The following is a 26,297-nucleotide window of genomic DNA, read 5'->3' as shown; positions in this document are numbered from 1 at the left end:
ATGTCATTTTATATTTTGTTAATTTGCTTTCGTGCAACTTCCTGTCCCTGATCCTTAGGCAGTTCAGATTTTAGGTGGGTTTACAAATGTGTGCACATTGTACTTTCTTTAGACACCTTGTAGTGAGACCCTGGGTCTCCAAGGCCAGACTGGAGTGGGTGTCTTGGACATCAGGCAGTTCTGGATTTATCTGGAGGCTTCGGGGTGGTACAACATTGTAGCAACTTGTAAACTCTGCAAAAATGCAGACCAGAGCGTCCAGCTGGTGAATCATGTGGGAGCAATGTAAGCTTGATGTTGAAGGAAAAAGAAAAGCGTTAATTTCTTATGGGTGAAGATGTTGGAGGAGGAGGTTTGAGCAGTGGATGTCAAGGGGAAGAAGAGGCTAGAAGGAGCTCCCTAGCTCCAGGACCATGGGATAGAACTTCTCAAGGTAGCCTTGGTTAAGAACAGAACGAGGTCTTTTCAGGAAGAGAGTCAGCTGGGAATTCTCATGAACACATTATGAGGCACGCCTGCAAAACTTAGGAGACAGATGCAGAAGCAAGTCTGCTGAGTCAGGTAGCGGGTAGGCTAGTTGATTCCAGGAATGCTAGAGAGAGAGGGTGGCATTTGAGCTGAGCTCTGAGGACAGTGGAGGAGGGTATGCTGGGCACACATAACCACGTGGACCAAGTGAGAGCAGTACGCACAGACCCAGTTAGGGTGGCCTGTCCCCTGGGACCAAGTCCGAGCATACACGTTGAAGTCTGACTGCAGCTGAGACGGGCTAGGACCGGGGAGTTGGTCTGAATCCTGGAAACATGTCTTGTTTTGAGTGTTGTGTCTTACTTTGAGGGGTGGGTCACGTGGTCGGCTCTCTTTTGGAAAGGTGGCCCTGAAGTCATCCTTGAGAATGAACTGAGGCAGGACCGGAGGCAGGGCCCCGAGGCAGGCATGCTGGAAGTGGCTGAACGAGACAGAGCCACCCACACCAGGCAGCCTTGGGATTTGAGAGTAGGGAACTTGTATGAGAGACACCTTTGAAAGAGTCTCGACACAGTCTGGGCGTGTAGTACACGTAGGTGGTGAAAAGTAGGGAGGGGGCTGGACCTGAGATCCTAGAAGGGGCACTTTGGGGGATGGGGAGATCCCACAGACAGGAAGAGTAGGTAGTCGATTTAGAGAGAGAGAAAGTAGAGGAGTTGCCGGGTTCATACTTGTGCAGGCTAAGTATGTGGAGAACATGCTCAGCTATTTCTGGTTTTATATCTAGGTAAGAGGAAGAGATTTTTAAAAATTCAATAATTTTTAAGTTTATTACAATTTTAGAGAAAACTGAATTTTTAAAATTTTTGTTTTTCTAAACTTCATCAGCTTTTGTGATGTAGGGACAAGAGGATCTGGCTCATTGCCATTATTTGAAAACATCTTTAGTTTTGGAATTAATAAATCTTTTATTGTTTCTAGAACCCCCATATTTCTTGGGGGATTTTGTATGGCCTGCAAATGAATCGTTTAAGATAAATGGCTTTAAGATACCATTGTATTTTATTTGGCTCAGAAAACGTACCTGCATGAAATGGAACATGCTTATTCTATTGCAGTAAGCTCCCTTTTCTCTGTAAAAGGGAAAATCAGACCATTTGAAAAATAACTTTCTTTCCAGGGACTGACATCGTCCTTTTCTCCCTTTCTTTCCCCTTTTCCTCTGTGGAAATTCTTCCTGATGCCATCAACGCCCTTGGCAGAGTGCCTCCCCTTCTTATTCTCTGTGCAGCTCTGTTCTTGAGCTAGTCAGCTCTCTTAAAATCACCAGCAAAGAAACGTTTTCAGCTTCTTGGTTAGGAATACTGTTTTGGCGTGCCAAATGATGGTCCTAAAAGTAGGACTTCGGGTCCAGGCATTCTCGGATCTGAGGAGTGGTTCCCTGAACTTCCCTAGGTTTTGAGAGTAAGAGGTGAAAACTTAAAATAAGTTGTATCTCATACGCTTGGCAGATTTATTGGGTAGGTACATTATCCTATAGGAAAATAGACAAAAGTCTTAACGTGGAATGAAATTCTGTTTCACTGTATTTAGGGTTATAAGAGTAGCGTTCCACTGATGTGTGGAATTGAACTGGACCTAGGCATCAAGTGTGATTTTTCTGCAGAGTTTTTAAAAATAGTACTTACATTTTCATTGAGTATTTTTGTACCTAACTTGATTTTTAGAAGGAAAAGAAAAGCTGGGACTATCCGTCTAAAGCGTAATGTGCATTCGTTGGAATAATGATGTGGTAAGGTAGCCTCCGAGATGGTTGCCCTCCGTTTCTTCCCGGACAGTGTGCATGTGCTGCTCTTTACAGCAACAGGTAGAGCCTAACTTCCCTTCCTTTGAATCTGGGTTGGCCACGATGACTTGCTTGACCAATAAAATGCAGCAGAGGTGATATTCTAGGACCTCTGAGACTAGGTAGTAAGAAACCTTGCAGTTTTTGCCTACATCTCTTGGAACCAACCACCATGCTGTGAGGACCCGAGGTCACGTGGAGAGGCCACAGAAAGGCGCTCCACAAAACAGCCGGCAGGAACTGCCAGCCCTGTGAGTAAGCCATTTTGCAAACCTAGGTGACTTCAGCTGCACCCAACTGACTGCAACTTCAAGAAAGATTCTAAGAGAGAACTTTTCCTGTGTAACAGTCAGTCCACAGTCAATCCACAAACCCAGTCACTCCCACAAAAAAAATACCCCCCAGTCAGTCCATAAAACAATAAGAAATAGTAGCTTGTTTTAGGTCACGTAAGTTTTGAGGAGGCTTATTATGCAGCAGTAGACAACTGGACAAGGGCTAAATATTACATAATGCTGCGTAAGTCCAATTTTAATTGTGAGATATGCTTCTATATTTTAAGGTCATTGACATTTCTGGACAAAGTGTTAATTTAAAATGAGCACTTGCAGAAGTTAGCTGTTGTACCATGATATCATCATTTAGCAATGGGAGCCATATTTTGTAATTGGAAAAATATAATTCTTAAAATTCAGTTTAAAAAATGATACAGTTGTTCAGAAAGGCATACACTGTTCTGAAAAAGGATCTGAGAGACCTAGAAACATGAACTGTAAGGCTCTCGTGATACTTATGTGCTATTCAATTCATAGATCCAAAGTCTGGTGGCAAGTTTGCTTATGTAACCCTGAAATATGTATAAGTGAGCTAAATTAAGAGGTTTCTTTTCAGTCATAGGCCTTATAATTGCTGTGGTAATGGGGTGGCTGAAGTGACGAGACCCATTGCCATTATAACATTTTCTCTTCCCTACTTTTTAGAAAGGTAAATGGACAACCAAAGAGTCTAAAACTAGGTTATCTATCAGTATTACAAGCAGGAATGATCCCTGCTTCGGGGCCTTTGGTGTGTAATTCTTGCCTTTGGGTCTGGGGTCTGGCAGGGGGCTTGAACCCGTGTCCCCTGCATTGGCAGGCGGGTTCTTAACCACTGAGCCACCAGGGAAGCCCTGAAGGGATTATTTATGGAATATTTGGTTAACTGATTTATAATGCTGTTATCCTGAACAGTAGGAATAAAATCAGATCCCTGCGTTTTAAGTTGCAAAGACTTCCGATGACCTATGGCCCTTCTTGATGATCTCACATAATGTCTTAAAAATTGAAAACAAAAGAATTTATCTTAGAGCACTCTGTGACAGTTTCTATTTAACATTTCTTAACAATGACTTCAAACAGTTGTTGCATAGAGAACTCCTAATTAAAGAAGAAACTTTTGACAGATGTGGCATGTTTCGTATTGTAACTCTTAAGATTTAGAAGAGCATACATTTAGTCTCAGTTGCCCTTTTTTTTTTTTTTTTTTGCGGTATGCGGGCCTCTCACTGTTGTGGCCTCTCCCGTTGCGGAGCACAGGCTCCAGACGCACAGGCTCAGCGGCCATGGCTCACGGGCTTAGTTGCTCCGCGCCATGTGGGATCTTCCCGGACCAGGGCACGAACCCGTGTCTCCTGCATCGGCAGGCGGATTCTCAACCACTGCGCCACCAGGGAAGCCCTCAGTTCCCCTTTTAAGTTATGTGCTGTATATTCAAGGAAGGGTTAAGAAAAAGGGTTAGCTCTTAAGTATTCTGGGGGAAAAGATGATCAGCTAGAGTGAGAGAAGTATTCCAAGGGTGTTATAAACACACAGAGGAGGAGTACCTGCTTCACCAGGGGAGAAGGGTACGGGCAAGGAAGGAGAGGTGTCAGGAGAAACATCGATGAGAGTTTAGTCTGCAGGACTAGAAAGCTCACTCACGAAGACTCCATGGAATGAAAAAAAAAAAAGACAGAGCAACGGATTCTCCAAAAGAAAACCAAGAAGGAGCAGCCAAAGAGGCTGAAGGAGAACCAGGGGAAAAGAGGTGACACCAGAGCTCCAGGAGAGGAAGAGATTTAGCATTTCAGGGAAAAATCACATGTCCTGTCTTCCGCTTGGAATTCCATGACCTATAAGCGTACTACAGGTTGGAAAGTCCAGCAATAAAGATAGTTCATGCATTGTTTGTTTAATCTAGCATTTACCAAGATAATTTGAGCAGAGTCAATGAGTGTGTGTGTGTGTGTGTGTGTGTGTGTGTGTTACATCCCACGGAGGGCTGTGTTCTACAAAACAGTATTTAGGAAATCTTGGTCTAATTCATCCCATGATTGGCTGCCACAGTAACACAACGATCAACTTTGATGTGTCTCAGTTACTAAAGAAAACAAAAATGAAAACAAACCGACAGTAGCTCATCATTGCCTGTAGACTGGCACCCAGACTGGCCTGAGGTGCCCTGTGCCCTCCTGACCACGCCACCCGCCACCCCTTGTCCAGCCCCTCTTTCTTTGAGTACACAGCCACACAGTATTGAGAGCATGTCCTTCTGCCACAGCTCACCATGTTTTTCTGCATCTGCTTCAATATTTCTTGAGGGTACAAATAAAATAATCCTGTTCTCTGGCCTCTCCCTCCTTCCTGTGGAGATCTTAACTCTCCTTAAAACTCCTGATCAGGCATCCGTTTCTCCACAGCCTTCCCTGCCACCCCTGCCATGTATATACTTTATTGATACATTAATTATACTATAGTAAATCAGTTTTTTTTCACTTTCATGTCATCGTTTTCCTTTTCTATTTTCCTTAGCGCTCGGTTCATTTATTCATTCAATAATTCAGCAATGTAACTGTATGTCTTTTAATTTTCTACTTATCCTTATTGGTGTTTATATATCTTTTCTGTAAAAAAGGGAAACTTTCTAAATAGTAGGAACTCATGAGATACTTGTTGAGCTGATCATTACGTGTCAGCCAATCCTAAGTATAAGTCATGGGGCTTTAAGTCAGTGGCGTTTTAGTCCAACTGTCTCTTCCTCTCCCCTGGCACCCAAGGTGGAAACCCGACACGTTGGCTAAGGGCTCCTGGATCTGCCTGAACTGTGCCTGGGGGTGCTGGGCTGGGGCAGAGCGCTGTCAGAGAGCGTCATCTCTGTAATAGTAATGCAGCTGTTTCAGGGATGTCTACTGAACTCCTTCATGAACTCGGTATATCAACAAGGGGTGTATGTAGAGCAGTTTGCAGATTTAGCTAAAATAAAACTATAAATATTTAGCATTTAAGCTGATGGCTGCTTTGCCACCACTATATTATCTTTAGACTTCAATAACATACTTCAGGAGTTAAAGGAAAGTACATACTGTCAGAAATGTGTAAAGAGAATTTTTCTTTGTTTTTAGGTTAGACAGTATACAATTAATTTTTAAAAGAAATGAGGCCATTAGTTTTAGAAAAGTAATATATTTCTATACTATTTTCTCTCTGAAAGAGAATTTTATATTCATCTTGCACTCTATTCAGGGAGTTTTAATTACTAAAGTATCATAAGAATCTTGAAATAAAGGACTTTCTATTTATATGAAGGTCCCATTTAATGGAGTTCAAGAACAATGCCATATTGAGGCTCATACATAATTTCCTTTCTTTATTAAATCACCTCATTTATATTGTCATGATTTGTGTGCCTTTTTCAATTTCGAATTACATTATTCATAAGCATATTTCGATAATACAAAGAAGAAAGCAGTTTGATATAATATATAAAATACCCTTGTTGAATTCCTATTATGGGCTAAGCATTATGATAAGCAAAATCCTATGAAATAGGTATAGTATCTCATGTTACATATGTGGGAAGTGAGGCTTGAGAGATTAGGTACCTCGTCCAGAGTCATACGACTAATAGTGGTCAGCACGGAGATTGGCAATCAGATCTCTTTATTGCTAAAGACCTTACTCTTTATTACTACGTATATAGCTACCAAGATGTTCTAAAGGCTTATGTTCCACATTCCACGAACCAGTCTTTTACAGAAATTCTAAGAATAGTGGTGTTGACTTCTCCAGTTCAGAAAAAAACTCATGGCTGCTCCTAAGTCCACTGGACTCCTCCCCTCCCAGCTCCTCTTGCAAGGACCCCAGGATTCATGCTATAGTGTCTTGCTGGAGGATGCTCCACGATGACTGTCACAAAGGCACCCCTCATAGAAAATTATTCAGCAGTAGCAGTATGACCTCTATAGGCATGTTCCCTCCACTTGCCTTTGAAACTATTTTCAAGAAAATATTGTTAATATTTTGAAAGCCACCAGGGAGAGATACTTCACGTGCCTCGTAATCCATTTACATAAGTGAAATTTCAGTGTAGGGAGATGTACTCCTCACGTCTTCTGTAAATCCCTCATGTTGCAGTTTCTCTGCATCTTTGGAAATTAAAACAGCATTTTCAATGTCAGAAGCTTTCAGATCTTTGAAGATGGCTATTTTAGGTATCATATTTTTGCAGGAAGATACATCTCAGCCAAGAACGTCTCACAAGGTCACATAGCAAGTTGCTAACAAGATCAGTGGTCAGGACATGTGAACCATGGCTTTGAAGGACCTGTCAGGCTGGTCAGTCATGCTGCCTTCATCTCCAGGAGGTTATGAATATTTTTTAAATGCTTTGATATCAGTATTTAGGATAGAAGTCTATTGTTTTTGATTCAATTTAAATTATCATGTGGATGTTCCCTTTTTCTCCCCAAAAGAAGCTTTATTCTTTGATTTATTTTCCACTCTAAAAGAGGCAGTTAGTGGTTCTAAGAACATGAATATCATTTACAATTTGACTAACCCAGACCTTATTTATGTTAAAGTAAAAATCTGCTTCTCCTGAGAAACACTGAGGCTCTGGCTATCTCCTTTTTCACTTTCCCAAGACTAAGTCCTTATGCTCTGTATAAATCATGGTTCATTAGAGAGAAAATCACCTCCTTGTGGGGTCCTAGATGCATAGCTTCTAGGTGGGCTTTTGCTCCACTGCTTTTGAGGACTATTTAGATGTGCTACTTTAACATTTTCTTATTGAACATTTTAACATTAATTTAAACATGTAAAATTCCATTCTTTACCTTCAGTTCTCATCTCATTTTTAGTTCTGATCTCAATTGTAAATTATTATTTTTTTGTCACAGATTTGGCTATTTTCCAGTCAAATCTTATTTCTTGTGTCTGTCTTCTATTTAGCTGATCTCCTTGTTATGGGAAAATCTGTCTAATGTGGGTGCTTCCCTTTCTTGTGACCTCAGTTCTTCTAGGAAGTATTTAAGTACAAATATTAAAAGGTTAATGCCATGCCTGTAATGCAACACTGAGCAGAGTATGTATGTGGTGGAGGATCTTGCTTGGTGAGAAAGTGAAAGAGGAATTTGTACAAAAGAAGTGACTCTACCAAGTTCTATGATGTCATGTCCTTGCAAAATGAAAGCAGGCATTAACTCAAAGAAAAAAACCAATTGGTCTTTTTCATTTTTATGAATATTCAGACATTATTAAATATAACTCAGTGTCCTCTGAAATCATTATTGTATGGAAACAGAATCAGAAAGAATATATATATATTTATATGTAACATTACATGTGATATAAATATATAATTACATAATTATATAATATGTAACTTATCCATAAAAATATAAATTATACATAATTTTTATAATTTTATAAATACATTAAAAATATAGGGTATTTATAATTTTAGAAATCTGTAAGATATCTAAAAATATTAAAATACATCATTTTTTCAATTTAGCTTCCTCTGTAATTATATGCTCAAGATTGTAAATAGAAATAACAGGAACCAGAATTGAGAGAAGTTTCTCAAGTACAATTTTGTCTCTAAATGTTAGTTATATGTTAATGTTTATAGTATAAGATTTTAAAGACATATGAGACAAATGGATTGTGTTCCTGAGTTTTCTTACGTAGAACTCTGATTTATAGTGATAATGGTGGTGCTGATTGCCTGGGGCCTTGATGCTGGATTGTAACAGAGACGGTAGGGTAGATTACTGATTTGAGATTTGGTGTTCTGGAAATCATGAAGCAGGAGGAATGGGCAAGAGGCTTTGGGGACTGGTAATCAGATCTGAAACCTTTGACTCCAGGGTCGGTGGCTGAGCTATAGGGCAAGTTGTGAGTGACATAAACCACTCGTCTGAGGACTGATCCTTATAATGACGGAAAACCGATGGTCCGAGGTTCCTCAGTGGTACGTTCAGAGTATAAAGTACTTTCTGCGTCAGCAAAAAAGTGAAGACATTTGAGAACCGTCTTAAGCTTTAGCACTACCCTTGAGGCTCCCTGAGTGCCTGGCCGCTGAGCTCTAAAGCCTATGGTACTGGACTTGACCCTGGTCTCAAATATCACAGAGTATTCAGACCAGAGGGAGGCTGGATCCCAGCCCCAAAACTCAGCACATCAGTGGGGGAAATTCTAGAGGTTTTCCCAGGACTAGTCTCAATAAGCATCATTACAGTGTATTAATTTGAATTCCACTTAACTCAAACTTTTGTGATTACCATATACATCATATCTATATGTATACATATCATGTCTATACACACATATACATATACCTTTCTTATGCATGTAGTTTGCTGTGGCAGCTACTTCTTGTATTCAGTGAATGAACATATTCGGTTCACTGTGCCGGTATAAGTTAAAGTGAACAGTTTGCTAGAATGGATGTGCCTGACTGCTTTGGCTCTTACATGTGTATATTTGGCTTTGTAGAGGCAACAGAAGTGAAGGAACTAAAACTAACGTGTGTTTTTAGACATGCAAGCAGTGTAGTGAGTCACTGCCAAAAAAAATGACATTCCATCTACACTGCAACATGCGGGACAGTTTATCACCAAGTAACATATGACTGAATGCCTGAATTTTGCATTGTTTAAATATTAAATTCTGTTTACATTTCCCCATTGGCAGGACATAAGTGAGTTCTCCAACATCTGTCCTTTTAAGAGCTGAGGTGTCTGTTCCTTCTTAGGCAGCACTGGGCTTAGAGTCCCGGGGATCTACTCTACTACCCGTCCCCAAATTCATCTTTGTGTCTTGGGATGACCAGTGTATGTTTTCATCCCTTTCTGAACAGAGGTCTTTGGAGATTGGTTGTGTACTTTATTTGATAGGAAAGAAACACATGCACTCACGGAACTCTCCCTGAGCATGTGGACCTCATTGTGGCCTAGGTCCTTTCTGTGCAAACCAAGAATTATGTTAACTGACTCTTCTGCCAAGTGTATTATTTATGTTGATTTGACTTAGACGATGTCTGGCTACTATAGAAAAACCATTGCCACCGCACTAAGAGAGAACAGATTTCTAAGAAATTGTACTGGCAGTTCTTTTCTTACATGTCAGTATATTATGAAGGGGCTGGTATCTCTAAATCAAGAGGTAAATGTAAAGAATTAAATCAGTTAAACAAGATCAGTATGCAAAAGAGTGGCTCAGAATTGAGATCTGTGATTCCATCAGGTTCCTTGTGTCTTGGAATTTAGTAAAAAACAAGGAAATGGCCTCGATTAAGTCTTTTCTTTTGCCTAATATATTCTGAGAGAATGACCTGGACAGTTTCTGAGTAACAGTTCATCTCTGTCAAAATGTCCTTCCTTTAACAAAACAATAAAACAAAAAACCACCTTCTTGAGGGAAGAGCATTTCGTTTGGCCAGAGCAAAAACTTGGCAGTTCACACTTAAGTACGGCTTTTCTTCGTCCTGGTGCCTCCAGTACCCTTAACTTACGCCCGCTGGGATGGAAGCCACTCTTCTTGGTGGGGCTCATCAGTACTTTTCCTGGTAGCTGAGTTCATCCTGCCAATGAGAGTGTAGACTGTGGCTCTTTATACGTGGGATGAGAGAGCAGGAGAGAGGACGAGGGGGGGTCTAGGCAGGGCTTGTGTTAGCAGTCTCTTTCCTATTTAGTATGTTGCTTTCTTAAGTGATGGCGGAGCGAATTTACAGGGACGATGCATGTGGTTGCCTAGATGGCATCTAAATGGGACATTACAATGGGCTGTTATTCCTGAATTCAGGTGGTGCTGGTTAGTAGAGAAACCAACTTGGCATGATCTTGCTCTTTGCCCCACAGTGAGGGGTTTCCTGGAATGTGGGACTTTTAGGGCTAAAACCAGGCTAATCAGGGGTAAATGGGGACAGTTGGTCATACTAGTCATGGTTCTTGAGATCAATTATTGAGAGGTCCCTTCACGGGGAACATATTGAACCTAAAACAATCAGAAGCTACTATTAGTTAAAAAGTCACCACTACTACCAAAAAAAGCAGAATCTGATTTGTTACTGGCTACTGTTAATGACTGTAGGTGGTTATCTTTAGGGGTAGGAATGGTATTTTGCAGAAGCTATGAAGTACACATCAGCTTGCTGGAGTCTGTGTGGTAGCACCAGAGATGACAAAAAGTTTTCCCCCAAAAAACCTCACCCATTTGTAAAAGAAGATTGAGCTCAGATTTACTCACTGAACAAAACTATATCAGATGAAAAGGGTAAAGAGTGGAGATGCTAATTTTATGGATTTCTTCCTTTTTTTTTAAACATTTTTAGGCTGACCTACTCTTTGTCAAAACATTTTATGACTTGAGCAAATTCAGATATAGCAAGATCTCTGCCAGGACAACTATGGAATTCTCACCTGTGCAAATAGACAGGCTGTTTTTTTCAGCATCTTTGAGGTTTGAAAGGGGCAGGTTTATGCTACTAGCTCCTTGCCATCTGTGCAGTGTGTTGATTCAGAGATGTAATTTATATTGATGATATGACTTCCTCTGACTTCTGCCCACTCCTTGCTGGGTTTGTTTCACCTGTTGACATGAACTTGGCTGAAATGACTGCTCTGTTGGCTATTGAAATGGGTGAATTAGTTGCATGTGTGATAGCACCTTTCTGCTGTGTTCTTATTATTTTCAAAATTGTGTAATGGGATAAGTATGTTATCCCTTTAGAATTAGATACCCTTTTTCTAAGGCTCTGCGTTTATGTAATTCCTTTCTTCTAGAGACCTCTGAATAAACTTTATGGTTTTATTCAAGATGGATTACACTTGCCACCATCACATATATCAGAAAGCATGCTTGTTATTTTTGGAAGTAGGCAAATTGAATTAAATCAGTTCTCTGTGGACTGATTGGCTCTGCCTCTTAAATGTAGCCTGTGACTGTATTGAGCTCTCATTCACATCATTCTCTGTACCCCTATGTTGTGCCCCCTGATCGACAGGGATATTTGGTATGTGCTGAATGTCATGTCTCAAGCTGTGCTGCCACAAAAGCTCAGGTTGATGGACAAGTACACCTCAACTCCGTCTACTCCACCTGCCTTGTCTTTGCTTTGCAGACCTGTTGGAATCTTCTTGAGGATAAAGACCACATTTTAAACCTTGTTGTGTTTCCCACAGTTCCTGACACAATGTCTTGCTCAATATGCATGGGGACTTTTGCTGATAAATTCACCCTCAATTACATCATCATCCAATCATGGGAATTGTCTTGATTGCTGTCAGCGCACTTGTAAATAGAGCTTGAAACATTTAAATTAATTGGTTTGTAAGCTTAAAATACTAGTTCAGATGTAGGAAAGGACCTTTTTCGAGGAAGTGGTGAATATTTTTCTTCCTAAATTTGCCTTTGGTGGTGGATTACTGTGTCTGAGACTCTACATTTCTTAGGAACATTGGTCAATAGAGATCCCTGGAACATGGAAAAACAGAATTAGGCTGTCTTAGACTTGTAAGACTTACTTTGATTTTCAGTAGCAAATTTGGGGGATACAAACAAACAAAAATGTTGAAGACAATATGTGACAAACGAGTAAGGCAGTTGCATTACCAGCCTGTGCTCTCATAACTGACAGTTTGTTTCTCATAATTGGCTTCCATTTGGATTGTTATTTGAAACTCAGCATTTTTGCCTTGGACACTGTATTTATGTCTTGTCTGTGTGTGTGTGTGTGTGTGTGTATGTATGTATATATATCCTCTATATTTTTTATCATATTTATTTCCCTTCTATTTCATTCCTTTATTTTTGCATTATAATTTGCATATAATCTTAAAGTTTACTTTATAATTTGTAAGATGGTGAACATAAGTTTTTCCTTATTATAAAATTTTCCTGTTCATATGATTAGTCTTCTTTTACATGATTTTTGAGGGGAAAAAAACTCAACAGTTATTATGCAGAGAAAGAGTTTCCCTTTAGATAATTTAAACAATAACACTCTTTCACTTAACCAGCATTCCTTTTCTTCTAAAGATTCTTACAATGCACAGATCTCATATTGTTCTCAGGATTCTTATCAGCAAATGTATTTTCAGCTCCTTTGGAGCTCCCTTCATGTGTATAAGAAAAACACTGCTGTCTAACAGAACACTCACTTCCATTTTGAGAGCTGGGGGTTCTTAGACTGTGTTGAACATTATCATTTTTAATAGCCAGCCACTGACTTCGAGTTTCTTGTTCATTAGTATATAGTTGTATAGTGTTATGCTTCAGTCTGAGCTAGACGTACTCTCTGTCACTAGAATACAGCTACCGGACTATATGACGTGATGGTCGGAAAGATGTAGAAGGCAGAATGATTTCTTAGCTACATAACCGAAAGCCTAGCTTAAAAGGGCTTCAACTGTGGTATTTCTTAAGTCCCGTAACAGGACGTGCAGAGGTAGGGCCAGCCTGGGGTCGGTTATGCAGTGGCTTAACAGGGTCTCCCGTGGCCCAGGCCCTTTCATCTCTCCTGCCGCCCTCAGTCAGTTCCTTGGCAGCCGCTCGGCCATCACCTCCGTACGTGGTCGGCCTCATCAGGCAGAGGAGGCCTTTTCCGGAATGCCCTGTGGACTTACTTTCTCTTCAGTGACCACAGACGTGTCATATGTTCCAGTCCAAACCCATCACTGCAAAAGCAATGGAGTTTGCATCATTGGCTGAGCCTGGCCGTTTCCAAACGGGTCTGCATATTAGAATCTCCTGGAGGATCCCAGGCCACACCCCAGAGCAGTGCACTCACACTCGCTGGGGAATGGGTCACCGACATGAGCAGGTTTTGAAGCTCCCCAGATGATTCCGTGGGCAGGCAGGTTTGGGGGCCAAGGCTGAGCCTGATCGAGGTTCCCTCTCTTGGCTGGGCTCTGGAGTCACCTGTTCCAGAGCGCTTGACCGAGGGAGGGGCGTGTATGGGGAGGAAGCCACCGGTCACCACAGACCCCAGCCCTGGAGTAAGAGTGCCTCATTTTGAGTTCCGCCCTCTCTACCTGATTGTATAAACCCTGGAAATATTTTTAAAGTAATGTTTCTTCATCTGCTAAGTGAGAATAACCATACCAATTTGCAGCATTGCTTAACAATTAAATGGAGGGGGGCGGGGAAATCCTTAAAAGTTTCTAGCATTTTGCCAGCCATGAAGTAGGCAGTCCGTTAACACGCACCAGAGTGCCCTGGTGGTAAAGCGTAAGGAATCGTTAAGAGAAGGGGAGATGGAAGTTATTGCTGCTGCTGTTGTAATTATTACTATCACAGTTATTACTTGAGACGGTGGTGGACCAGATCATAAGTTCTTACTGATCTGTTCCGATGGCACATCAGAAGAAGCACCGTGGGAACTTTTAAGAAACTCCATTGCCTGGCCACACCTAGACCAGATAAATCAGTCTCTGTGGGGTGGGACCCATCCTCAGTATTTTTAAAAAGATTCCCAGGTGATTTGAATGTGAAGGCAGGTATGAAATCCCCTGGGCTAGAGCTTAGGAGAGTGAAAGTATGAGGAAAATTTTAGTTAGGCTGGTTTATCTGACTGTTCCAAATGGGCCAGTTTGTGTCACCCCCGTGGCCTCAAGAAATCAAGGTTTTTGAGCTAGTTTGGGCAGTTCTTTGCTTGGTTTATGCCAGACAAGCTCTTCTGTCACCTCTGTGCTCTCAGTGATAGGACTTTCTTCCAGCCATGCCACTTACACACATTATTCTATGGGCCTCAAGAGTGGATTAACTAAAAAGTGACCGAGTGCTTCCTTGTTTCTATTTAAAGTCTGTATACATCCCTTACATTTAAAAAGTATATTCTGTTTCCTGGGCTTATTTTTAGTTTTCTGAATGTGACTTGTGCAGTACATTTTCCTGGTTTACACAATGTGTGTTTTCCATTTAGCTACAATGCAAGACCAATTATGGATGTCTTGTGTAGAAACCTGCTCTAAATATTCTCCTAGCTTTCTGTGGGCTTCCCTAAGAGTTAGAATTTTTAGGTGCGTTGTTTACTAGGCCTTGGGTATGTTTTGTCACATGTTGAAAGATCACACCAGCTATAAAAATAAGACAGTGAATAAGAAGCCACAAAAGCTGTAAACATCTGTAAAGGAAGTTTTCTAGGCGAGGCTGCTGGTCAGAGGGAAACTCAGTGCCTTTTGATGGTGTGCCGCTGGTGGCACGTGCTCTTTCAGAAACGGGGCCGTTAGGGGGAGCTGTCCGATACACGGCCTGCCGTCCTGTGCGCCGTAGACCCGTCCGCTGGGCTGCGTGCAATAGCAGCCATGGGGCCACCCTCACAAACCCTCCTCTAAGTGCCGCCCGTAATTCTGTTGCCAAGTGGATGTTCTGTAGAAACAGGTCGTCATCTTCTGGTCGCAGAGCCAGCGTTACCAAGAGAATTAGTTGGCTCCTAGAAAAATCTGGAAATTTCAGCATGGGCTTCACAGTCTCTGCCACACTGAGGAGCACACATCAAGGCTGAGCCCTGGTCAGTGGTCAGGGCCACTGCACGACGCTGCCTGGAGCTTGCTTTTCCTCTCAGAGGCTCTGTCACGTGGAGTGCCACGTGAGGTCAGATGCTGACCCAGTTACACAGGACAAGCTCTTTGCTGGAGGCACATTTGAGCGAACGGGCTGCGCGAGAGGAGCTGGGTTTCGGGACTCTGCTGCCGGCCGCGTCTCGTGGCTGACGGCGGGGACGGCCACAGGAGCGCCGGGTCATCTCCGAGGAGCCATTTCTTTTTTTTTTTTTGTAGTACGCGGGCCTCTCACTGTTGTGGCCCCTCCCGTTGCAGAGCACGGGCTCCGGACGCGCAGGCTCAGCGGCCACGGCTCACGGGCCCAGCCGCTCCGCGGCACGTGGGATCCTCCCGGACCGGGGCACGAACCGGCGTCCCCTGCATCGGCAGGCGGACTCTCAACCGCTGCGCCACCAGGGCAGCCCTGAGGAGCCATTTCTGAGACGGTGTTTCTGACATCCGAGATGGCTTAATTTTTACCCCGTCCATCTGCCTGATATCTAAAAGGGTCCCTCTAAAGAAAGACAGGATCTTCCAAGCAGAATGGTGATGTTTTAAGTTTTAAAATAACATGAAACCAAATAATAATAATAATAACATGAAAGCAATTTTAAAAAAATCTTTGAACTTTTTATAAAAAAAATTTCAAACCTACAGAAGCAGAGAGAATAGGATAATGAATCTCCATGTACCCTCACCCAGGTTCAAACAAGTATTCATTCTTCCTCCATTTATAACCTCCCTACCACCTCCAGCCATAAAACTTGGAATTTTTGTATGTAATATTAAAATGATATTTAATTTAAGGTTTAGGTGTAATTATATCTTAGAATTTGTTCACCTAGATGATGATGAAACTGAATTATGGACATCCTGCGATCAGACATTTTTATTCTAGACCAGTGCTATTCAAAGTATGGCTGAAAAAACAGTACCAGCCCACAGACTCTGTTTCTGGTCTGTGATGAGATAAGTACAAAAATTGTGAGGAAGTGTTTGGAACTTTTATAGCATTCTGATGTTGCTGCACATCTAAATGCACAACTATTTTTTTTAGTAATTCATTTAAAATACATTTTAGAAAAGCATCAGTCAGCAGCACATTGAGAAAAACACAGTCTTTCACTACAGATGGTTCCAGAAGCACTCTTCTGTACAGTGCTTTTGCCATTTTGCCACTCAGGATACATCTGGTAACATGTGGAGATATTTTGAGTACTTACAACTTGAGTGGAGGTGCCATTGATACCTACTGGGCACATGAGATAGCGCCCCTCCCAACCAGACAAAGAATGATCTGGCCCTAGATACCACAGTACTGAGGCTGAGGGAGCCAGCTCCGGGTCACAGCGGAGCTCTGTGCCTTGTCTCAGGAACGTCTGACAGATGGGTCTTGCCAAGGTGCAGACTAGAAAGAGGCTAAGACTGTCTGTATGTGATCTTGCCTTACACTTGAGGTGCCATATTCCACTTTGGAAATTAGTGAGACACTCTGTGGATGGAAAAGTCTGAGGGTTAAAGGACGTTGCCCCAAATCCTTTAAAAATATAAAAATATAATGTAGCCCTTTTAGTTACAAGTTACCCATTTCGTCTCTGCCAAAGTTTGTAGTAGGTCCAACAGGAGAAAGTCTACCACTACTGTAGCAGCTGAGAAAATGGGAAACTAAAACCTTACAAAATTTTTGTTTATTTAGAAATTTCATATTTAAGAAATGTATAACTTAACAAAATGGAATTCGTGCATTTAAGAAACTCACAATTCGTGTTTAAGAAATTCATGAACCTCTGCTTCATGAGGTGTTTTGGATTTTCTTTTAAACTTAGAAATAGGAAATGATCATCTAGTAAAAGCCTTTGTTTTTCTGAACTCTAATAGGGTACATATTAATAGCTATAAAATAACCTTAATCTAGAAAACGTAATCAAGTGAAATTAATGTGTACCGAAAGATAACTTTTAATTCTAAATAACACACTTGTGTGTGTGTGAGAGAGGGAGTGTCAGGGACACTTGTTTCTATATCTGTTTCCTCTTTGGTGAGTTTTTCTCTCAAATATTGTACTTGATACCCAGGTAGCTCACCTGGAAGTTATTGCATTAACAGCACAGAAACTCTTGGTCTCCTTACAGCTTTGAGCAAGACAGATAGAGAAAAGGTTTGTCCGTCAAGTGAACAAACTTTCATTTCAGGTATAATGACCAAGTGTTTCACTCACAAGGTGAACCCACTCATAAGCAAACTGGGTTTATGTATATTCAGAATAGCACAGGCTCTGACATTCGTTACCATACTCACTAGCCTGCCTGTGTTCTTTTAATTGCTTTACTAATTATGCTTTCTTAATTGTATTGAGGTCAGGCTACCACTGCCATGAAAGAACATTTATTAACCATCATTCCATGACTTCCGACACCATTTGCACTGACCTCTGACTACACGGGAGAATGCTCATTTGTGATATTTTCTTTTTCTATTTGATTGTGGCCTAGCACAGAAACACTCGTAGGGAATCTTTGGATTATGTATCTACAGCATGTGGGATACCCTGCCCATGATCCACCCTTGTCTGTGGTAGTCTGTGTAATGGGGGACATGCTTCTTTACCTCCCGGCAAGCAGTTCTTAACGAAACTACGTGAAAGCCTCCGATAAATTTCTATTTCAGAGAATTTCAACATTTAGACCCCTCCAAGATTTATAGACAATGTGATTTTTTTTCTACAGAGCCCTCTGAAATGATTTTGAAATTTAGTTATTCAGGTTACGTTGGCAAGAAATATAACATTTGAAGTTTCTGTTCCTTTAATAGATGGGCATTAGCACAAAAATATGACTTTTTATTAGCTGCATCACAAGGTGCAGGGCATAAGAGCTCTAGAAATCCTACCTTCTGAATGAATTCTGCCAGATGCTGTTTGATGAAAGCTAGGCTGATTGGACTGCTGATGAATTCTGCCTTTGGTAGATTACACAGTTTAACTGACAGATTGCCTCCATTTCCTCATGGCTCCCCAGTTATGATGACAAAGGACAAGCTATTTGTCAGTTAAACTGTGTAATCATTCAGAAACAGAATTCATCAAGAACCTAATCATTTTGTCTCTAGTTAAATCCAGCTAATGAGTTAAAATGTGTAATTTATACTATGCATTCCATTCTGAAACAGTCACAGACAATTTCCACGATACTTCATTGAATCAGATTTTGTGCCCAGTTTAAAGGTTTCATAATGGAGGGAAAGATAGCGGAAGAGAAGTAATGGAGTTAGGATGCGATTCATGTTGAGATGACGGTCTTGTTGTGTTCTTTGTGGGGGAGGGGTGTTGAGGCTTTGGAAGTCCAGCAGTATCCAGACATGCTTGCGGTCCAGCCACAGCGGCCTGCAGGCTGTTTTCCAGTGTGTCCTTGGGAAGGTAGTAGACAGCTCAGCCACAGTAAGAAGCCTTTTATGGCTCCCTGAGCTTTCTCTGTCACGTGGTCCCTTGCTGTGTCAATCACTAATCACCTAACCACCATCCTCTTCAGTGAACCTTAATGCAAGGATAGGCAGTGAAGATCAGAACTGAAGTTCTCATGAACCCTTGCGCACAAGCAAGGATTCTTCTGGATTGCTAAGTTAAGGCTGAGTATACTCAGGAATGTTCTAGAGGCAGCAAAGATTTTTTTCACAATTTTCAGAGAAAGGAACAGGAACAGGTGCAGGTGTCTTTGTAATAATGTGCTCTGTACCACTCAGCTTACTCTCTGTGCCCGACTGTGTCTACCATGTGAAGGCTGCTATTTCTTTAACATGGCTGATTAGGAGTAATGGAAGAAATTAGCAAGGAAGGGGGATGAGAGTTTCTGTTCTGAGAAAGAACATTTGATATTGATCAAATTGATCAAAATGATCAGTTCATTTGATATTCTTACATTTGAAATGAGTGACCCGTGACCTCCTGGCTCTTCCTCTGGCCTAAAAGCTTTTTCTGGAGCAGGAATTCTCTAGTACTTGATTTGGCAACATTCACTGTAAATTGGAATCCCTTCCAGGGTGGGCATTAAAGGTCCCTCCAAGGAGCACTGTAAAGCAGTCTGACCAATATGTGTCACGAATTGTATCCCTCCTTTTGCAGGATCTTCAGGAAAAGTATGGACTCTTTGAATAAGAACTAGGGATGAAGGAGACAGACCTTTGAGGAATAAACATAGTTTCTTCTTATAATACTTTGCTATGGCCTAAGCACTCGGGAGAACCCTTCTTTCTAGACTGACAGGGAAATGTGATTTGGGGGTCCTTTATGAGCTTATCTGAGAGCAAAAACCCCAGGGAATTCCTGGCTACAAATGGTTCTTGGTAAAGAAGAGAGAGTCCAGGCAAATACAGAGCTACTTAATCAAACGGGTCCCGCTTCCAGCGGTGATTCTCTAACTTTCTGAAGTAGAGGGACCTTTCTAACATTATGAATTTCACCCCCCACTTGCCTGCCAACACACACATAGAAACACATGATGGCTGTTGCACTTTTAGTGTCTTACAGGAGAAAATAATTAAGTGAAAGTGATATAATTCAGTGGCATTTGTAAATGAATATATTGAGTTAATCACCAATAGGATCTGTAAACGTCTGAAAATATCACTATGTGGGTGAGTGTATGTGTGTGTATAAGACATTATTTATTCAATCCAAGCCAATGCATAACATATTTGAGACTTCAAACCTCTGGTGATAACTGCAAAGCCCCTGCGATCCACCAGAATCTCCATATACTGGCTGGGAACCTCTCAGCATCCATAGGGCCATCTCTAGGGTGCTTACCTAGACAGTATCTCCTATGAGGACGTTTAAGAATGAGTGAGAGGGATGGTCTTAATCAGTGATGCTCAGAACTTGCTTTTCACTGCCTTCTCTTCCCTGAAACTTCTCTTGGGGTGTCATTCAGCTAGTTGGTCCTGTCTTAGGTTGTTCTCTGCCAGACATTGACCTGTCATTGGCAGCTGCCACAGTGATACGCCTCTCACTTCTTTACAAGATCTCGTTTTACAGATAAATGGCAGGGAGAAAAGCTTTCCTTTTTTTTTCTTCTCATATACACTGTATTGATATGTTTTATATGCTTTAAAAAATTAAGTTACATGAAACATTTGGATTTAATAAACAGTCACAGGAATTCCCAGAAAATTTCTGATCTATAAATACTTAGAACTACATTTCCCTTTTAAAGTTTTTGTTTTTTAACTAGAAGTATTTGAAGAAATAATAGATGCTAAGAATAATGCAACATGTGAAAAGAGATTGTGTTTATTCAGACTAGAGGGAAAGGCCATAAACATCATATTTCGTAGACTGCCAGTAAAACACAATTACTTTTTTCCTGTTGATTGTGAACAGTCAATTAAAATATATTTTTCATGTCTTGAAAATTATACATACTGTTACTTCCATTTCTGGCAATATGGTAGACTCCATTTCCTGGAAAAGATACCCCATACAATGCTAACAATGCTGGATAAAATAAAGCAAACAGCAAATATCTGAATGTGTAAAAAAAAAAAAAAGTAACAGTGATCTCCAGGACCCAACAAACAAAACTGAAACCCAACTCCGGAGTGGTGAGGTCAAGTTGAGGATGCAGCAGCTTGCAGGGTGTTTATAGTTTCGGTTAACTCAAGACTTGGTTTCTTCGTTTGTTTGTTTTTTTAACATCTTTATTGGAGTATAATTGCTTTACAGTGGTGTGTTAGTTTCTGCTTTATAACAAAGTGAATCAGTTATCCATATACACACGTTTCCATATCTCTTCCCTCTTGCGTCTCCCTCCCTCCCACCCTCCCTATCCCACCCCTCTAGGTGGTCACAAAGCACGGAGCTGATCTCCCTGTGCTATGCGGCTGCTTCCCACTAGCTATCCACCGTACGTTTGGTAGTGTATCTATGTCCATGCCACGCTCTCACTTCGTCCCAGCTTACCCTTCCCCCCTCCCCACACCCTCAAGTCCATTCTCTAGTAGGTCTGCGTCTCCATTCCCATCTTACCCCCAGGTTCTTCGTGACCTGATGGAAAAGGAGACAAGCTCGGGGTTCAGGTTAAAGAGCAAGGTGGAACCACATCTCCCCATAATTCTGGGACCCCAGAAAGACTGTGCTCAAAATGAAATCAGAGGCTAGAAATAATCTACTTTTGGCAAACAGAAATGCTCGGGATGTTTAACTGTCTTGAAGTAATTGCTGGCTAGAGAAAGAGTTCTCCTTAGAGTCTGTAACCACAGTCCTTCCCTCAAGTGTGTTTGGAGTTCAGCCTTAAAATGCTTGCCTGACCAGAAAGCCCTCGGGCAAGAAGTAAACCTAAAATGGTCTTTGATTGATAGCGTCCTGGAGTGCCTGGCAGAAGCAAACACAAATGCTGTCTGGAGGGACCTACCCTCAACCTGGAGGTCACAGGAGTTTAACAGATAAAGACCACCAAACATGAGTTCATGATTTCAAATTCCAGAAACACCCAAGGAAACAAGAGCCATGAGCAGGAGACAGGAAAAACCACAAATAGCAGAACTAGACTTCCACAAAGCACATAAGATAATGATTTATCAGATGAAGAAAGTTGTATAAATGCCTAGAATATTTTTCAATAGGCATAAGCAGCATGAATAGAAAGTAAGATTGTATCAAAAATTTAAGCATAATTGAAAAGAACCAAGTAAAAAGTTCTAGAAATTAAAAATACGGTACAGGAAATTAAAAAACTCAAGTGATCCTATTAGGTAGCAAGTTATTCATACCTGAATTGAATTGATCAACTGATCCTAAAGAAATTACATAGAGTGCAATACAAAGAGATGGAAATGGCAAAGGTAGGTTAAGAGACATGAAAAATAGAAAGATCTAATTGGGGTTGTAGGCTTTCATTCAATGACAAATGAGAAGCAAAGCCACTTTCAATCAAAATCAGAATTTGCTATCAACAGATCCTTGGAAATTCAAATATGTAAGAAAGCATGAAAAGTAAAGAAATTGTTAAAGTGTGTAGGGCTAAACCACATTGATTGTATAAACTAATAATGATTCCATACCGGGCATTCAAAATCAAGATACAAATGAAATACTGCTACACATAACATGTAAGACAGAGCATTCTACAGGGCATGTTAATTAATACAAGGTAAAATAAATAACTTTGTGTTCAATGTACATGGTAAAAAAATTTTAAGGATAACCAGTAAAAGGATAGAAATAGAGTTTGTAAGTTCTATAATAATTCAGGGGGGAAGGGAAATCCAAAACATGAAAGAAAATATAGGGGAAAAAAAAACCTTAGAAAAGAAGCAAGATAAAAGCAGTACACAAAATAAAATGTTAGAAATTTATTTAAATATATTAATAATGATAAATATGATACTATTGTATTTTATTTATTATAATGGTAATTAAATTCTTTTATAACAATATAATTTTTAAATGATAATAAATATTAAAAAGCAAAGTTCACTTTCTTAAGAAAAGTGCCATTGGTTTGGGTTAAAAAAATTGAGTCGTATGCTGTTTACAATTATCATACCTAAGGATATATAGACTGTTTGAAAGTAAAAAGATGAATATACCAGGCAAGTCCTAATTTTATTTTTTACCTCTTTTTTTAAACTGAGATATAGTTGACATGTAACATGGTATAAGTTTAAGGCATGCAACCTGTTGATTTTTGATACATTTGTATATTACAGTATGATTACATCATAGTGTTAGCTAACACCTTCATCATGTCATGTAATTATCATTTCTTTTTTGCAGTGAGAACATTTAGGATCTAGGCTTTTAGCAACTTTTAGCAACTGCATACTACAGTGCAGTTGACTATATTCACAATGCTGTGCATTAGATCTCCAGAACTTATTCATCTTCTAACTGAAAATTTGTACCCTTTGACCAACATCTCAACAAGTCTCCCAAACCCCAGCAGATACTAATTTTAAAAAGCTTTTATAGCTATATTAATACCAAATTAATTTTAAGGTAAAAAGGATGATTACAGAAGAAGAAGGTCATTTCAAAATGATAAAAGGTCCTATTTTCCAGGAGTAGAATAGTTTTAAACTTACATATACTGACCGTGTACCTAATGAGAGTTTCAAAATTTGTAAACTACAGTGATAAAATTATAAGGATATACTGGATATTGGAGTGTAAAATGGTTTATTCACTTTGTAGAGGTACTTGGCCATTGCTAGAAAAGTTGAAGGTGCAGTTCCACTTCTAGATATACATGCCGTAGGGAATTATGCTCATCTGTGTTCAAGTATACATTTACAAGAATATTCAGAACAACATTATATGTAAGAGTGAAAACTTGGGAGAAACGTAACTATCCATCACTGGAGAATGTAGCATTGAATGTAATACTATACTCACTAAGAATGAATGAACCGGAGCTCATGTTCACAAGAATGTTCCATTTCTTAAGCTAGCCGATGGGTTCACATATGTGTGTTTTATTGTTTACATACTGTTTTGTAGGTCTGAAAATTTTCATAATATCTTTTAAATACCAAGGAGAAAATATAAATAGAACTTGTCTACGTTAACATGAAATATAAAACATATATACACATTACCTCAATTCAAAAAGTGTCTATAACAATATTTTTGAAGCTATGTTTGAAAAAACACTGCAATTTTACTTTAAACAAATATGTTTATCAATGCACTATTTAGTAATTAGTGGCCTGCTGTTTTGATGAAACAATGTTAATTAATTTATTTTGCAATTTATTCCAAGCTAAAAAGATGGTGATGTAAGTTCCTGGTATCAAAGATGGCTAAGGAATTTGGATAATTTTTCCTTTGCCTATGGATATATTTCTTTTCCTTAAGAGTCTATGACCAGTGTTAAAAAAATGCCTCATTTTAAAAAGTAATTTAGATTCTATAAAAGAACATCCTACCTAGGAAAAAAGATTGGACAATAGAAATGCTAACACATATATATGGAATATATATTTTTTTAAAAGCTTCTGAAGAACCTAGGGGCAGGACAGGAATAAAGACGCAGACATAGAGAATGGACTTGAGGACACGGGGAGGGGGAAGGGTAAGCTGGGACAAAGTGAGAGAGTGGCATGGACTTATATATACTATCAAATGTAAAATAGGTAGCTAGTGGGAAGCAGCCGCATAGCACAGGGAGATCAGCTCCGTGTTTTGTGACCACCTAGAGGGGTGGGATAGGGAGGGTGGGAGGGAGGGAGACGCAAGAGGGAGGAGATATGGGAACATATGTATGCATATAGTTGATTCACTTTGTTATACAGCAGAAACTAACACACCATTGTAAAGCAATTATACTCCAATAAAGATGTTAAAAAAAAAAAAGGAAATGAAAATACTTAAAGCACATCTAACTTCTTAAATTTACCCCCCAAATCTGTTGAACATTTGGTTCTGAGCTTTCATTCCCAGGAATCCCTTTGAGATAGTGAACAGTTTGCACTGTCTAAACCAGGGATCCCAAACTGTCTTGTTGCACCAAGCCTTTATGGCATTCACTCCGAAACCTAACGAAAACATAAGTTCAGTTCAGTAAGTAGTTAGATCACAGCAATCATGCAGCATCTCCCTTTGCACAGATGGGACTGCATCGAGAGAAATGTTGTGCAGTCTGGCGTTGGAACTGTGAACCACCTGGTAGTTTTAAGACTGCCCACGAGATTTTTGAGTACTCCTGTTTTCCCCTGAAAATTTAAAACAATTCATGACACCACTATGAATGTGCTGCAGCACCTTGCAGAACTAGATAAAACACCCTCCCATGTACACCTTCACAAGGAGGGCTCTGCGTTCACTCAAATTCATGGTCTCTTTTCGCTGACTGCAGGAGAAGCCATACAAGTGCTCAGAGTGCAGCAAGGCCTTCAGCCAGAAGCGAGGCCTGGATGAGCACAAGAGGACGCACACCGGGGAAAAGCCTTTTCAGTGTGACGTGAGTTTGGCCTCCCTTGTCTTTCCCGGGTGTCCTCCAGTCACCTCGGGTAACAGGAGATATGTATGTGTGGGGGGGTGTATCCATGCATCTGTTTGTGCACGTATGAGAGAGCGTGTGTGTGTGTCTGTGTGCGCACGTGCGCTTTACAGTGCTGATCCGTGTCTATTAATGTCTTGTGCTCTTTATACCTTTTAATTGCATAATCCATGTAACCACATTGTAGCAATGTTTTTTTATCCTAGTTTACTGGCAGCAAATGAACTCTGATTTTCTTTAAGAAAACCAGAGTTTTAATGCAGTTGAGGTGTTCTTCCAAGGTATGAATACATGATGATTCAAGACAGCTTTCATGTGTCAGTCCAAGTCTTTGACAGGTTAATGGTAGTTAAACCAGAGATTTAACTGGTTACAGATACTATTTATTTTGTTAAAGGCAAACAATGAATTTCTAAAATATGCATAAACTCCTTTGTTTAAAAAACGCCACTGCTAATTGTTTAGATTTTCTGCTTATGACATTTGAAGCGAAGTGAAATTGACATAGTTCACCTTATTAATGAAAGGACAGAAATACTACCATTGTCAGTAAAATTAATTGGATCATTGATTAATTTAGGGAAAAGTGGTTCATCGATGAACAGCATCACCATTCCGTGTAAGATTGACAGTTGACAGAAAATTGACACAGGTGTTGGGGAAAGCACTTACTTCTTGTTCTTATTTCTAACACAAAAATAGCAAAAAAAAAAAAAAAAAGAGTATTAATGTAGCTCAGTGTAAGAAGAAACATTAAAGTTGTAATCTGTGAAACTGCACAGTACATAGTTCTCTTTAAATGTTGAGGGAAACTTGAGTACTCAGTCCCCTCGGCATATCCCAAAGGATAAAGGATGGATGGAGTAAGCAGTCCATATGAAAGGAGACTCACAAACATAAGATGTTTTCCTTGTCTTCCCATGAAACTTTGGTGGTAAGGTTAAGGCAACAACGTACTCCCAGTGGGCCTACTCATAAAAATACCTTTATCAACAGTGAACTTCTTTAAGGAGAGAACTACTTGTAGAGAAAGAAATGTACACATGGAGAGCTCTATCCTGAACTGGAGGTACAGCCAGTTTCATAATTTAATGGATTGAACGTTCAATCCATTGGTGCTTTTATTGGAAGCATTTTCATAAAAGCAAAA

At 40.2% G+C, this 26,297-nt stretch overlaps 1 protein-coding gene across 3 annotated transcripts in view; it reads left to right on the top strand.

Moving 5' to 3' along the window:
• PRDM5 (PR/SET domain 5) overlaps positions 1 to 26,297 on the top strand; it is a 202,102-nt gene that overhangs the window by 158,503 nt on the left and 17,302 nt on the right. For all 3 annotated transcript variants that reach the window (XM_059066317.2, XM_067036583.1, XM_067036584.1), the window contains exon 15: positions 25,004 to 25,108. In XM_059066317.2, the coding sequence (XP_058922300.1) occupies positions 25,004 to 25,108 (105 nt within the window). The remainder of the gene's footprint in view (positions 1 to 25,003; positions 25,109 to 26,297) is intronic.

The sequence above is a fragment of the Kogia breviceps genome, chromosome 6 (assembly GCF_026419965.1).
Source record: "Kogia breviceps isolate mKogBre1 chromosome 6, mKogBre1 haplotype 1, whole genome shotgun sequence".
Classification (NCBI taxonomy): Eukaryota; Metazoa; Chordata; class Mammalia; order Artiodactyla; family Physeteridae; genus Kogia; species Kogia breviceps.
Note: the sequence above shows the minus strand (reverse complement) of the source record. Positions and strands in the feature narration are given on the sequence as shown.